General features: G+C 52.3%; 1 protein-coding gene across 1 annotated transcript; it reads left to right on the plus strand.

The window, feature by feature from the left end:
- Window positions 1-397: 397 nt before the first annotated feature.
- Window positions 398-11,328, plus strand: NUCB1 (nucleobindin 1). The gene is made up of 13 exons (XM_049786191.1): window positions 398-462; window positions 685-841; window positions 2,571-2,678; window positions 3,424-3,556; window positions 4,295-4,398; window positions 5,632-5,817; window positions 6,045-6,135; window positions 8,812-8,870; window positions 9,110-9,202; window positions 9,284-9,376; window positions 9,539-9,709; window positions 10,321-10,417; window positions 10,625-11,328. The coding sequence occupies exons 2-13, from the start codon at window positions 701-703 to the stop codon at window positions 10,735-10,737; spliced, it is 1,389 nt and encodes a 462-aa protein (XP_049642148.1). The 5' UTR covers window positions 398-462; window positions 685-700; the 3' UTR covers window positions 10,738-11,328.
- Window positions 11,329-12,050: the final 722 nt, after the last annotated feature.

The raw sequence follows: 12,050 nt of genomic DNA on the forward strand, positions 1-12,050 counted from the left end.
AGATGGAACCTGCAGCTTCCGCCTGCGTGTCAATGAGAAAACTACAACTCCCATGAAGCAAAGCGGTCCAAGCAGTGCCCGGAGGCGGTTTCCTTTTTCCTTGTCCTCCTGGGGGTTGTAGTTTTCTTGGAAATTCTTGGAAATTCTTTTTCTTTTTTTTTTTTTCTTTTTTCCTTGCTCCCCTAAGGCAGGAAACGAGGTGTGACAGGAGGCTGAGTTTCCAAGAAAAAAATTTAAAAAGAGAGAGAGAAATAGAGAGAGACAGAGACAGAAATGTCACCTGTGCTGGGAGATGCCTAATATCCACAGGGGGCGGGACCCAAACGCAGCCCGGAGACAGCGTAGACCAATCAGAAGATACAGGGGCGTGGCTTATGGCTAGGGGCGTGGCCTCGGGCGGCAATCACCCGGAAGCGCGCGGAGGCCCTAACCCGGAGAAACGCCCTCTGCGGGGAAGGAGAGGTGAGGGCTGGGGGCCTGGAGCTGGGGGGCGTCCCAATTTCGGGGGACCCGCCGGGAAAGGGGACTCCCCAAGAGCAGGAACACAAGGTCCCGAAGGTGGAGCGATTCAGCCCCAGGACCTGGAGATCCGGGCCCCAGAGGAGGCTGGAGAGAGGTGGCTGGGGAGTTGGATTTCGGAACCTGCGAAATAACGGGGCGAAGGGGATCCCCTCTTTCCTGCAGACCCCACGCCGCCGCCATGCCTCGTCTGGGGTCCCGCGCAGCCTCGATCCTGCCACCACCGTTGTTGCTGTTGTTGCTGATGCTGCTGCGCCCCGTTCTCGCCGTACCCCTGGATCGCGGGGCGCCCAAGGAGCAGAACCCCGCGACCGAGAGCCCCGTGAGTGCCCGCACCCCGATCTCCAGCCCGGGGTCCGCTGGGGTGGGGTGGAGACACCGTGACCCTCTCTCTCCCTGGCAGGACCAACGAACGATGCAGCTCTGGGCCTGTGCTTTGACGGGATGAGAAAGTGGGGGGCGGAGTGGGGGCCCTGAGACGTCTCCCCCATCCCAGCCCGAGACCCTCACTCCAAATTCGGAAAGCGAGCCCGAATTGACGTGCAAAATCCGCCACACCGTCACCCCCAGACCAGCCTCCCGGTTTATAACTGAAGGGGGGAAGGAACTACATTTCCCAGGAGGCCATGCGGTGGCGTGTGCTCTCTAGGCCGTGCTCCCTTCGTGGAGGCTCATGGGAGTTGTAGTTTCCATTATGGAGCGTCATGTAAATTATTTTCCCCCCAAAATCATGTAACTTAATTTTATTTATTTAAAAAATATGAGCTATTTTTAGTTTTTTTTTGGGCCACATCTTGCAATGTTCCAGGGTTACTCCTGTCTCTGTTCTTAGAAATCACTCCTGGCAGACTCGGGTTGGGGGGTGCATATAGGATGCCCGGGATTGAACCCGGGTCCATCCCAGGTCATCAGCTGCAAGGCAAACGTCCTATTGCTGAGCTATCATTCTGGTCCCCATGGCTCTGTATTCGGTTTTTCTTTCTTTTAATTTTTTCTTCTTTCTTTTAGTTTAGTTTTTTTTTTTTTTTTTCTGTTTCTTTTTTCTTTTTTATTCTTGTTGGTTCTGCACTCTGGAATCACTCCTGGTGGTGCTATGAGGACCCTATGGGATACTGGTGCTCGGACCTATTGATTCCCCCTTTTTTTTTTTTTTTTTTTGGTTTTTGGGTCACACCCGGCAGCGCTCAGGGGTTACTTCTGGCTCTATGCTCAGAAATCGCCCCTGGCAGGCACAGGGGACCATATGGGATGCCGGGATTCGAACCACGGTTCTTCTGCATGAAAGGCAAACGCCTTACCTCCATGCTATCTCTCCGGCTCCGATTCCCCTTTTTTTTAAAAACGATGATGATGATGATGATGAAAATAATAGTTTAAGGACCAGAGCAATAGAACAGCAGGTAGGGTCTTGCCTTACACATTGCTGATCTGGATTCCAGAACCAAGAGTAAGCATTAAGCACCATAATGTGTGGTAACCCCAAACCAAAACAATTTGTTTGTTTGGGGGCCACACACAGTGTAGCTGGGGGCTTCTGGCTTTATGCTCAAGGGTTAGGATTGCTCCTACTGGTGTTTGGGGGGAAACATTGCAGTTTCCTGGGTTTGTTTGGTTTTTCCTCTGTGTTTTTTTTGTTTTGTTTTGTTTTGTTTTTTGTGGGGGAGGGTTCCTTTGTGTTTTGTATGCATTCAGTCCTTGAGTTCTCTCTCCAGCCCTTAGTACTCCCTATCCCCTACCCCAATCCTAACTCTCACTTGATTTCCTTTTTGTTTGTTTTTGACCATACCCTGTATGGTTACTTCTGGCTCTGTGCTCAGAGGACCATATGGGATGCTGGGGATTGAACCCAGGTCAGCCAGATACAAAGCAAGGGCCCTATCCACTGTACTATCTCTCCGGCCGCCATTCTATTTCTTGAGCCACTACTGACACTCTTGGAAGCCCCCTTATTCCTAGCCCCCTGCCCAACAAACTGGCCAGAGAGACATCAGGGAATGTCAGGGAAGGAAGCAGCGAGGATAGAGCTGTCATGTGTGTTCATGTCACTGCAGGACACGGGCCTGTACTACCACCGCTACCTCCAAGAGGTCATCAACGTACTGGAAACAGATGGGCACTTCCGGGAAAAGCTGCAGGCAGCCAACGCAGAGGACATCAAGGTACAGCTGGGCTAGGGGGGCTTCTACCTTACCCCCAATCTACAGGTCAGCAGCTTCTGCTCTTTAGCTCAGGGGGCTGGGCAGGGGAGTACTGCGGCTTTTGGGACAAAACTGCTGGAAAAGAACAGATGAGACAGGAAGGAACAGATGGACAGAATAAGAAGGGGTAGAGGACAGGAAGGGAGAGATGGGACAGTACAGACAGAGCCGGAAGAGACAGACATATGTGTATCTGGTAATGTGGCCCATGGTCCTGGCTTCCAGTCTTACTCTGTGCCTCCGTTTCCCAGCTATAAAGTAGGGTGACTGTAAAAGCTGCCTCACAGGGTTCTGCTATAGGAAGGAGTCCCTCCTGACTCTCAGGTCTGCTTGCTAGAGACACTGTGATTGTCCCCATTTTACAGAGACCCAAGGAGGCCTATTTGTCCCTCCTCTGGGTCCAGACGGTACCTATGGGTGCTGGCTTGTCCTTAGGCGGACAGTACAAGCCCTTCTTCCTGCCCCACCATCCACCCCTTCTTTATTTTCTGGGTACATGTAGGGAGTCCCCGAGGGCACCCCTGGGTCTCCCAATTTCACAGCCCAACAGGGACTCTACCAATTGTCGAGTTGTCGTTTCTGGAACCTAGAGATGTCAGGATAAGCTACAGAGGGACAGCCACCCATAGAAGCTTCCAGAGTGGGAAGGAAAAGGTGGGGACACCCCCCCCCCCCGGGCTGAGCTGGTGACCTTGTCCCCTGGCAGAGCGGGAAGCTTAGCCAAGAGCTGGACTTTGTCAGCCACCATGTCCGCACCAAGCTGGACGAGCTCAAGCGGCAGGAGGTGTCCCGGCTGCGGATGCTGCTCAAGGCCAAGATGGACGCGGAGCAGGAGCCCAGTAAGTGGGGTGCAGTGAGGTCCCCTCCTTGGGCGGGCACAGAGCTCCCTGGGCTGGAAAATACCAGGGCCCAGGCTCAATCCCTGGCATGGCCAGTATAGTCCTAGAGGCCCCCAGTGCCACCAGTGGTCGCAAAATGAGGACGCAAAATATTTTCTGAGGTTTTCTTTGCGGGGCTCCAAGAGATGGTCCCCGGGACTAATTAATTGTTTTGCATGTGGCTGACACCCCTGTGCCAACTAAGATTCCCTCACCCGCCACCAGGGGACACTCCTGGCTTTAAACATCAATAAATCAATGAAATCAATGAATGAGTAATTGACTGATTATTCATTTAAATAAATCAGTCAATAACAGTTGGCTTCTCTGATAGCACAGATGGAAGGGTATTTGCCTTGCATACGACCGACCCGGGTTTGATCCCCGATTTTCTTTCTTTTTTTTTTTCTTTTTCTTTTTTTTGGGTTTTTGGGTCACACCCGGCGGTGCTCAGGGGTTACTCCTGGCTGTCTGCTCAGAAATAGCTCCTGGCAGGCACGGGGGACCATATGGGACACCGGGATTCGAACCAACCACCTTTGGTCCTGGATCGGCTGCTTGCAAGGCAAACACCTCTGTGCTATCTCTCTGGGCCCTCTTTTTTTTTTTTTCAATCCCCGACTTCCCTGAGCACCGCCAAGAGTTGGCCAGGAACAACCCTGAATCTGTTATTGGTTTTTCCCTCTCGCCCTCACCCAGATGTCCAGTTGGACCACATGAGCCTCCTGAAGCAGTTCGAGCACCTGGACCCCCAGAACCAGCACACATTTGAGGCGCGGGACCTTGAACTGTTGATCCAAACGGTAGTGTGAGGGGGACGTCAAGGGAGGAGAAAAAGGGGAACAGGGTTCATGTCCCCCCTAAGTGGCCGGAGTAGGGCCTCAAAGTTCTTCACTTTTCTCTGTAGGAAAGCTGGGGTGTCTGGCGGGAAAGGTGGGACTCACAATGGTTTCATGTCTTTTTTCTGTTTTGAGTTTTTGTGATTTTGTTTTGGGTCACAGGCAGCTGTACTCAAGGGATATTCCTGGTTCTCTGCTGGTGTGGCTGTCACTCTGGCTTCCTCAAGGGCTCTTACCTGGGGTTTTGGATTTGGGTTTTTCGAGTGCAAAAGCAGCTTTCTTTTCCATTTTGGTTTTCGAGCCACACCTGTGGTGGTGCTCAGAGGCTACTCCTGGCTCTGCACTCAGGAATCACTCGTTGGTACTGGGGGTTCCTATGGGATACCAGGGATCGAACCCTGGTCTCTTGCATTCAAGGCAAACACCTTCCACCACTGTACTATTTCTCTGGCCCCTTGATTTGTTTTTATTTAACCCCTAATCAGTGGTGATAAGGGCTCCCAACTCAGGGTTCAAGGGTCTCTCTAAAGGTATTTGGGAGTACCAGGCCATACTGTGGATTGAACTCAAGCCTACTGGTCTTTCCCTCTCTCCAGCCCCATCAAAGTTATATTTACTAGGACCTGAGTAATAGCACAGCGGTAGGGCTTTCACGTGGCCTACCCAGGACAGACGGTGGTTTGATCTCCGGCAACCCATATGGTCCCTCAAGCCTGTCAGGAGCAATTTCTGAATGCAGAGCCAGGTGTAACCCCTGAGTATGGCCGGTGTGACCCAAAAACAAACTAACAACAACAAAAAATGTTATATTTACCAGGTCAGGGAAATATCTCAAAGTGCTGGAGAACATGGTTTGCATGCACAAGGCCCGGGTTTAATCCTAGTCACCACATGGGGGCACCCCGAGTTCTGCCACAAATGATCCCTGAGAACCAAGCCAGCAGGAAATCGTGTGTGTGTGTGTGTGTGTGTGTGTGTGTGTGTGTGTGTGTGTGTAGGTGTGTGTGTGTGTGATTAAATCGAGTAAATAAGGTCCGAATTTCTGAATGGGGGTGGCAGCAAAGGGATATGAGGACAGGACATGAGCCCCAGGGCAGGATGGATGTTGGGGTGGCGCTTGACCATACCTTTGGAGGCTGGTATTGGGGTCCAGGCTCAGCCAGGTGGGGGTGATCACCTGCTTCCCCCCACCCCCAGGCCACCCGGGACCTCGCCCAGTACGATGCTGCACATCATGAAGAATTCAAACGCTACGAGATGCTCAAGGAACACGAGAGACGCCGCTACCTGGAATCCCTGGGTGAAGAGCAGCGAAAGGAGGCAGAGCAGAAGCTGGAAGAGCAGCAGCGCCGGCATAGGGAACACCCCAAAGTCAATGTACCCGTAAGAACCCCCTCGATAAGCTCAGTGGTTTCTGCAGATAAAGTCGCTAAGGAACTACAACTCCCAGAAGACCCTGAGGCTAAACGCTCCCTTTTTAACCTGGCTTCTGCCCCAGGGCCTGCTGGGAATAGGAGTTTGCTTCATTTTTCTAGCTGGAGGGAATTGGAGGTTTCTGAAAGCTGGGGTGGGTTACTGGCGTCTTGCTTAGGGTCTCCTCTCTTCTGCAGGGCAGTCAAGCGCAGTTGAAGGAGGTGTGGGAGGAACTGGATGGATTGGATCCCAATAGGTTTAACCCCAAGACCTTCTTCATACTGCATGGTAAGTTGGTGAGGGAGCCCCAGATCCAAGCTCTAAGGGGCTGGAGAGATATATAGCACAGCGGGGAGGGCATTTGCCTTGCATGCTCCTGACCTGACTTGAGCTCCAGCACCTCTAGAGGGTCCCTTGAACCTACCAGGCATGATCTCTGAGTTCTGAGCCAGTAGTAATCTCTGAGCATCTCTGGTTGTGGAGCCACCCCATTAAAAAAGGCCCCAAGGAGTCTAAAACCCATTCCCATTCTATTATGATAAGGGAGAGGGGGATATTGGGAGCCACACCCAACAGTGCTTGGGAACAACTATGCAAGCCATTATACCATCTCTCTGGCCCCAATATAATCAATTTTTTTCATTTAAAAATTTTGATATAGGGGGCTGGAGAGATAGCATGGAGATGCCTGCAGAAGGACGGTGGTTCAAATCCCGGCATCCCATATGGTCCCCTGAGCCTGCCAGGAGCAATTTCTGAGTGCAAAGCCAGGCGTAACCCCTGAGCACTGCTGGGTGTGACCCAAAAACCAAAAACCAAAAAAAAAAAAAAAAAAAAAAAAACAGGGGCCGGAGAGATAGCATGGAGGTAAGGCGTTTGCCGTTCATGCAGAAGGTCATTGATTCGAATCCTGGCATCCCATATGGTCCCCCGAGCCTGCCAGGAAGAACCTCTGAGCGCTGCCGGGTGTGACCCAAAAACAAAAACAAGGGGCCGGAGAGATAGCATGGAGGGTAAGGCATTTGCCTTTCATGCAGAAGGTCATCGGTTTGAATCCCGGCGTCCCATATGGTCCCCCGAGCCGGCCAGGAGCGATTTCTGAGCATGAAGCCAGGAGTAACCTCTGAGTGCTGCCGGGTGTGACCCAAAAACCAAAAAAAAAAAAAAACAAACAAAACAAACAAACAAACAAAAATAACCCAAACAAACAAACAAAAAATTTGATTTAGGAGGCCAGAACGGTGGCACAGGTGGTGGCGCAGGTGGTAGGTGTTTGCCTTGCACGCACTAACCTAGGGTGGACGGCAGTTTGATCCCTGGAATTCCATATGGTCCCCCCAAGCCAATGGCGATTTCTGAGCTCATAGCCAGGAGTAAACCCAAGCGTCACCTGGTGTGGGCCAAAAAACAAAACAAAACAAGAAATTGATTTTTGGGGGCTGGAGCAGTGGCGTAAGCACAAGCGTCTTGCATGCGCTGACCTAGGATGGACCACGGTTCGATCCCCCGGTGTCTCTTATGGTCCCTCAAGCCAAGGGCAATTTCTGAGCTCATAGCCAGGAGTAATCCCTGAGCCTGCCAGGAGCGATTTCTGAACATAAAGCCAGGAGTAACCCCTGAGTGCTGCTGGGTGTGACCCAAAAACAAAAAAAATAAAAAAGAGTGAGAGGTCTGGAGAGATAGCATGGAGGTAGGGCATTTGCCTTGCATGCAGAAGGATGGTGGTTCAAATCCTGGCATCCCATATGGTCCCCCAAGCCTGCCAGGAGTGATTTCTGAGCGTAGAGCCAGAAGTAAACCCTGAGTGCTGCTGGGTGTGACCCCCCCCCAAAAAAAAAAAAAAAAAGAGAAAAGATTGAAACTGGTTTGGTTGAAATGTGGTGACTGCCGACAAAATAATTTTTAAGTTGAACTTTTTTGGGCCAAACCCAGTTGTGGTCTAGGCTTTGCACTCAGGAATTGCATTTTGGGCTCAGGGGTGCAAGGAATGAACCCCGGTTTGACACATACAAGGCAAATGCCCTCCCCACTGTACTATTGCTCTGGCCTCACCTACTTCATGTTACCACACACTTAATAGCCTACTATCTGTTATAAACAATCTGTTTATATATCTGTTATAAACAGTGTGCTGGAAAATAGCAAAGTGTCTGACTCACTTTACTGCAGTTTTCTTTTTTGCTCTTTTTCTGTTTTGTTTTGTTTTGTTTTGTTGGGTTTTTTTGTTTGTTTTTGGGTCACACCCGGCAGCGCTCAAGGATTACTCCTGGCTCTACGCTCAGAAATCGCTCCTGGCAGGCTCAGAGGACCATATGGGATGCCGGAATTCGAACCACCAACCTTCTGCATGAAAGGCGAATGCCTTATCTCCATGCTATCTCTTCAGCCCCTGCAGTTTTCTTTTTATTGTCAGAACTTGGAGCTGAGCATTTGGTCTGATTGATACTCATTTAAATTGTAGAGGCTGGGCCGGAGAAATAGCCCTGTGGTGGGCATTTGCCTTGCATGAGGCCGAGTCAGGACAGGTGACCTGGGTTTGATCTCTAGCATCCCATAATTTCTCTCGAGCACACCAGGAGCAATTTTTGAGTGCAAAGCCAGAAATAACCCCTGAGCGATGCCCTATGTGGCAAAAAAAAAAAAAATTGTAGGGGCTGGAGTAATAGTCCCGTGGGTAGGGCACTTGCCTTGCATACAGCCAACCTGGCTTTGATCCCTAGTACCTGAGTCCCTTCAGAAGTGATCCTTAAGCACAGAACCTAGAGTCAGCCCCAAGCACTGCTGGGCATGGCCCCCCAAAACAAAGACCAACTCATAATTAATTGTGGTGTGTTCTTTGTAGCAAGTGGCTATTCTATTTAGAAAACTGGTCTCTGGAGAGATGCTATTTAAAGCTAGACCTCAGGGGATAGGGACATGACTTAATCCTCAATGCTCCCTAACACCACGGTGCCCCACCCTCAGATATCAACAGTGATGGTGTCCTGGATGAGCAGGAGCTGGAGGCCCTCTTCACCAAGGAGGTGAGCATTGGGAGCTTTGGGCAGAGGAGAGATTCTTGGCCCCTTGGCTGTCAATTCTGGGAGGACTACAACTCCCAGCAGTACCCGGGACAAAGAGAGGCTGCCTGGAGTGATAGGGTGCCCCAAAGTCTTCTGGGAGTTGTAGTCTGAGTATGTCTGCATGCCAAGGAAAGATCCTGGGAAAGAGGAATTCTGGGCGTTTTGTCTTATTTGGCCTTGCCTGTTGCTTGTCCTCGCAGCTGGAGAAAGTGTATGACCCGAAGAATGAAGAAGACGACATGCGGGAGATGGAGGAGGAGCGACTACGCATGAGGGAGCACGTGATGAAGAATGTGCGAGGGGGGCTGGGGCCTGATAGCAGGGTAGGGATGGGGGAGCCCAGCTCTGGCCCTTACCATTATCTGCCTCCCCAGGTGGACACCAACAAGGACCGCCTAGTGACCCTGGAGGAGTTCCTGGCATCCACGCAGAGGAAGGAATTTGGGGACACCGCGGAGGGTTGGGAGGTGAGAGCACAGGAGTCTCCTGGGTGCTCAGGGACTGTCTCCTGATTTCTCCCTCAGGCTCACCCCCTCTACCTGGGTCTTCCTCGCCCCTGCCATCCCCATCTTGGGTCCATACTCACCCTCACCCCAATTGCTTGCTGATGGTTCTGTCTCCCCTCGAAGACGGTGGAGATGCACCCCGCATACACAGAGGAGGAGCTGAAGCGGTTTGAGGAGGAGCTGGCCGCCCGGGAGGCTGAGCTGAATGCCAAGGCCCAGCGCCTCAGCCAGGAGACAGAGGCCCTGGGGCGCTCCCAAGGCCGCCTGGAGGCCCAGAAGAGAGAACTGCAGCAGGTGACTGGCAGGGAAGCCAGGGTCATTGTCGGCTCTGGTGTGTCCTTGTGTGTCTAGCAGTGGCGACTTAGTTAAGATAGGACGACGCTTGTTGTGTCTGCCATCTTGACTAAGGCAGGAGTCAGCCACATAGTGTCTGCCATTTTGACTAAGGCCTAGTGTCAGCCGTGTGCCAACGTGAGTAAGGACAGATGTCAGCCATGTGGTGTCTGCCCACTTGACTAAGGGCAGGTGTCAGCCAAGTAGTGTCTGCCATCTTGGCATAGGACAGGTATCAGCCATGTAGTGTCTGCCCTCATGCCTACACCTCATGGCAGGTGTCAGCCAAGTAGTTAGTGTCTGCTATCTTGACTAACAGCTGTCTGACAGCTGTGGCTGCCATGTTGTATAAGGGCAGGTGGTTGGTAGGTAGAAGAGAATAGGAAGGTCCTGGTGGGAGAAGGGGTGATTCAGTTTCCCCAAAGGTGTAACCCAGGTTATCGAAAGGAGAGAGAGAACTGAATATTTTAGATCTAACTCTCCAGAGATAAGCACAGGCCCAGAACCCAGCTACTGGACAGGTTGCCATGGAGACCTGTGGTGACCCCCTCTTACTGTGCTCTCTCCTCCAGGCTGTCCTGTATATGGAACAGAGGAAACAGCAGCTGCAAGGCCACAGTGACGCAGCTCCTGGCCCTGAGGGACAGCTTAGGTTCCATCCTGAAACAGGTGTGCCCCGCAGCAGGGACCTGGTCCTCCCCACAATCTGATGGCAGAGGAACTGGGAGCCTGGGTCTGAGGGTGGGGGGATTGGGGACTTTTATTGTGAGGGGGATGAGTGGATATGAGGGAGGAGGATCCAGGGAAACTAAGTCTTTGAGGAGGGGGCTGGTTCTGAGGGTGTCTAATGCTGTGGTTTTCACTCTCGGTTTCCAGACGATGCCCCTGTCCCTGCTCCAGCTAGCGACCAGAAGGCCGAGAACAATTCTGAGAAGAAAGTTCCAGAGCAGCCCCCCGAGCAACCACAACAGGAGCCCCAGAGCCTGTGATGCTGCCCTGCCTGCAGCTCCTGACCCTGATGTGGGGGTGCTCAGGATGAATCCTCTGGACCCCGAGTGGCGCCTGGATGGGAGGACAGGGCGGCAGGTTACACTTGGCTTAGGCTTCCTCTGTGCCTCAGTTTTCCCCAGCCTGGTACCTTATTTCCATCCCTCTCCACAGACACACCTTGTCTCAAATGCTCCCTGGTCAGCCAAATAGGGGGTCCCCCTCCCTCCTGAGAGGGTCTGCTCTGGGCCATGGACCCCCAGCTGCTGCTCTGGACCTCACTTTTGCTGGGTTATAGGTCTTGGAGATTGATTGAGAATTTGTACCAGTAACACCTCAAAGACAGTGTTCTCATGGAAGTTAGGACCCCCACAACACTACACAGGGGGCCCCCCGACTTTCCCTACTCAGCCTCCTCCTCCACACCCCACAAGGGTCCCGGAGCTGGTCCTTCCCAGATGTGGGTTCCAGCCCCTCAGTCTCACATGGACCCCTCAGGACTGGCCCCCACCCTTCTGGTCCTTCTACCCCTACCTCTTGGGCCCTCTCAGCCTGCTCCCCTGGTTTCTACCAAATACACATTCTAGAACAAATCTGTGCCTTGTCTGAAGACACTTTCCCTCCAACACCCAGCTCACCCCACTACCCCTCTGCTTCCTTCATTTTTGACTCACCCAGACATGCGCTGGAAACCATGTGGAGGGGTTTGAACTCAGGCTCTGTGTGGAACACAAGCCCAGCACTGAGCTCTCATTCTGGCCCCTTTATGGGGGGCTTACTCCTGGCTCTGTACTCAGGAGTCACTCCTAGCTTGCCCAGGGGGTGCCAAGGATAAACCTTAGTTAGCCACATGCTAGGCAGATACCCCTCTGCTGTCCTGTGCTAATGCAGGTTCGGTGTCTGGGCTTGGGGGGGCTATGGGTGGGCTGGGCTGAGTTAAATGCAGGTTACAGGGGTTCAGGATAGAGATCAGGAGCTGCAACACCGACCTTGCTGATGGCTGTGTCAGCCACCTCGATTTGAGGTCCCATCCCCAGCATGACATGGGTCCCTGAACACCACCACGTGTGCCTGTTCTCTCTCTCTCTCTCAAAAAAAAAGCTGTTATAGCTGTTAAATAAATTATCCGTGGTTTGAAATCACTTTGCTGAGCACTTTACACAGAGTAATTCCTCAGAAGTTCCAAATCTAGTCAGCTGGACCTCGCACCATTGCCCAAGGACAGGCGCGTCTGCCAAGGAAGGAGCATTAAGGGACCAGTGGGGCCAGAGCCATAGCACAGCGGGGAGGACGTTTGCCTTGCACACGGCTGACC

This window comes from Suncus etruscus, chromosome 14 (genome assembly GCF_024139225.1).
Source record: "Suncus etruscus isolate mSunEtr1 chromosome 14, mSunEtr1.pri.cur, whole genome shotgun sequence".
In the NCBI taxonomy this organism is placed as follows: Eukaryota; Metazoa; Chordata; class Mammalia; order Eulipotyphla; family Soricidae; genus Suncus; species Suncus etruscus.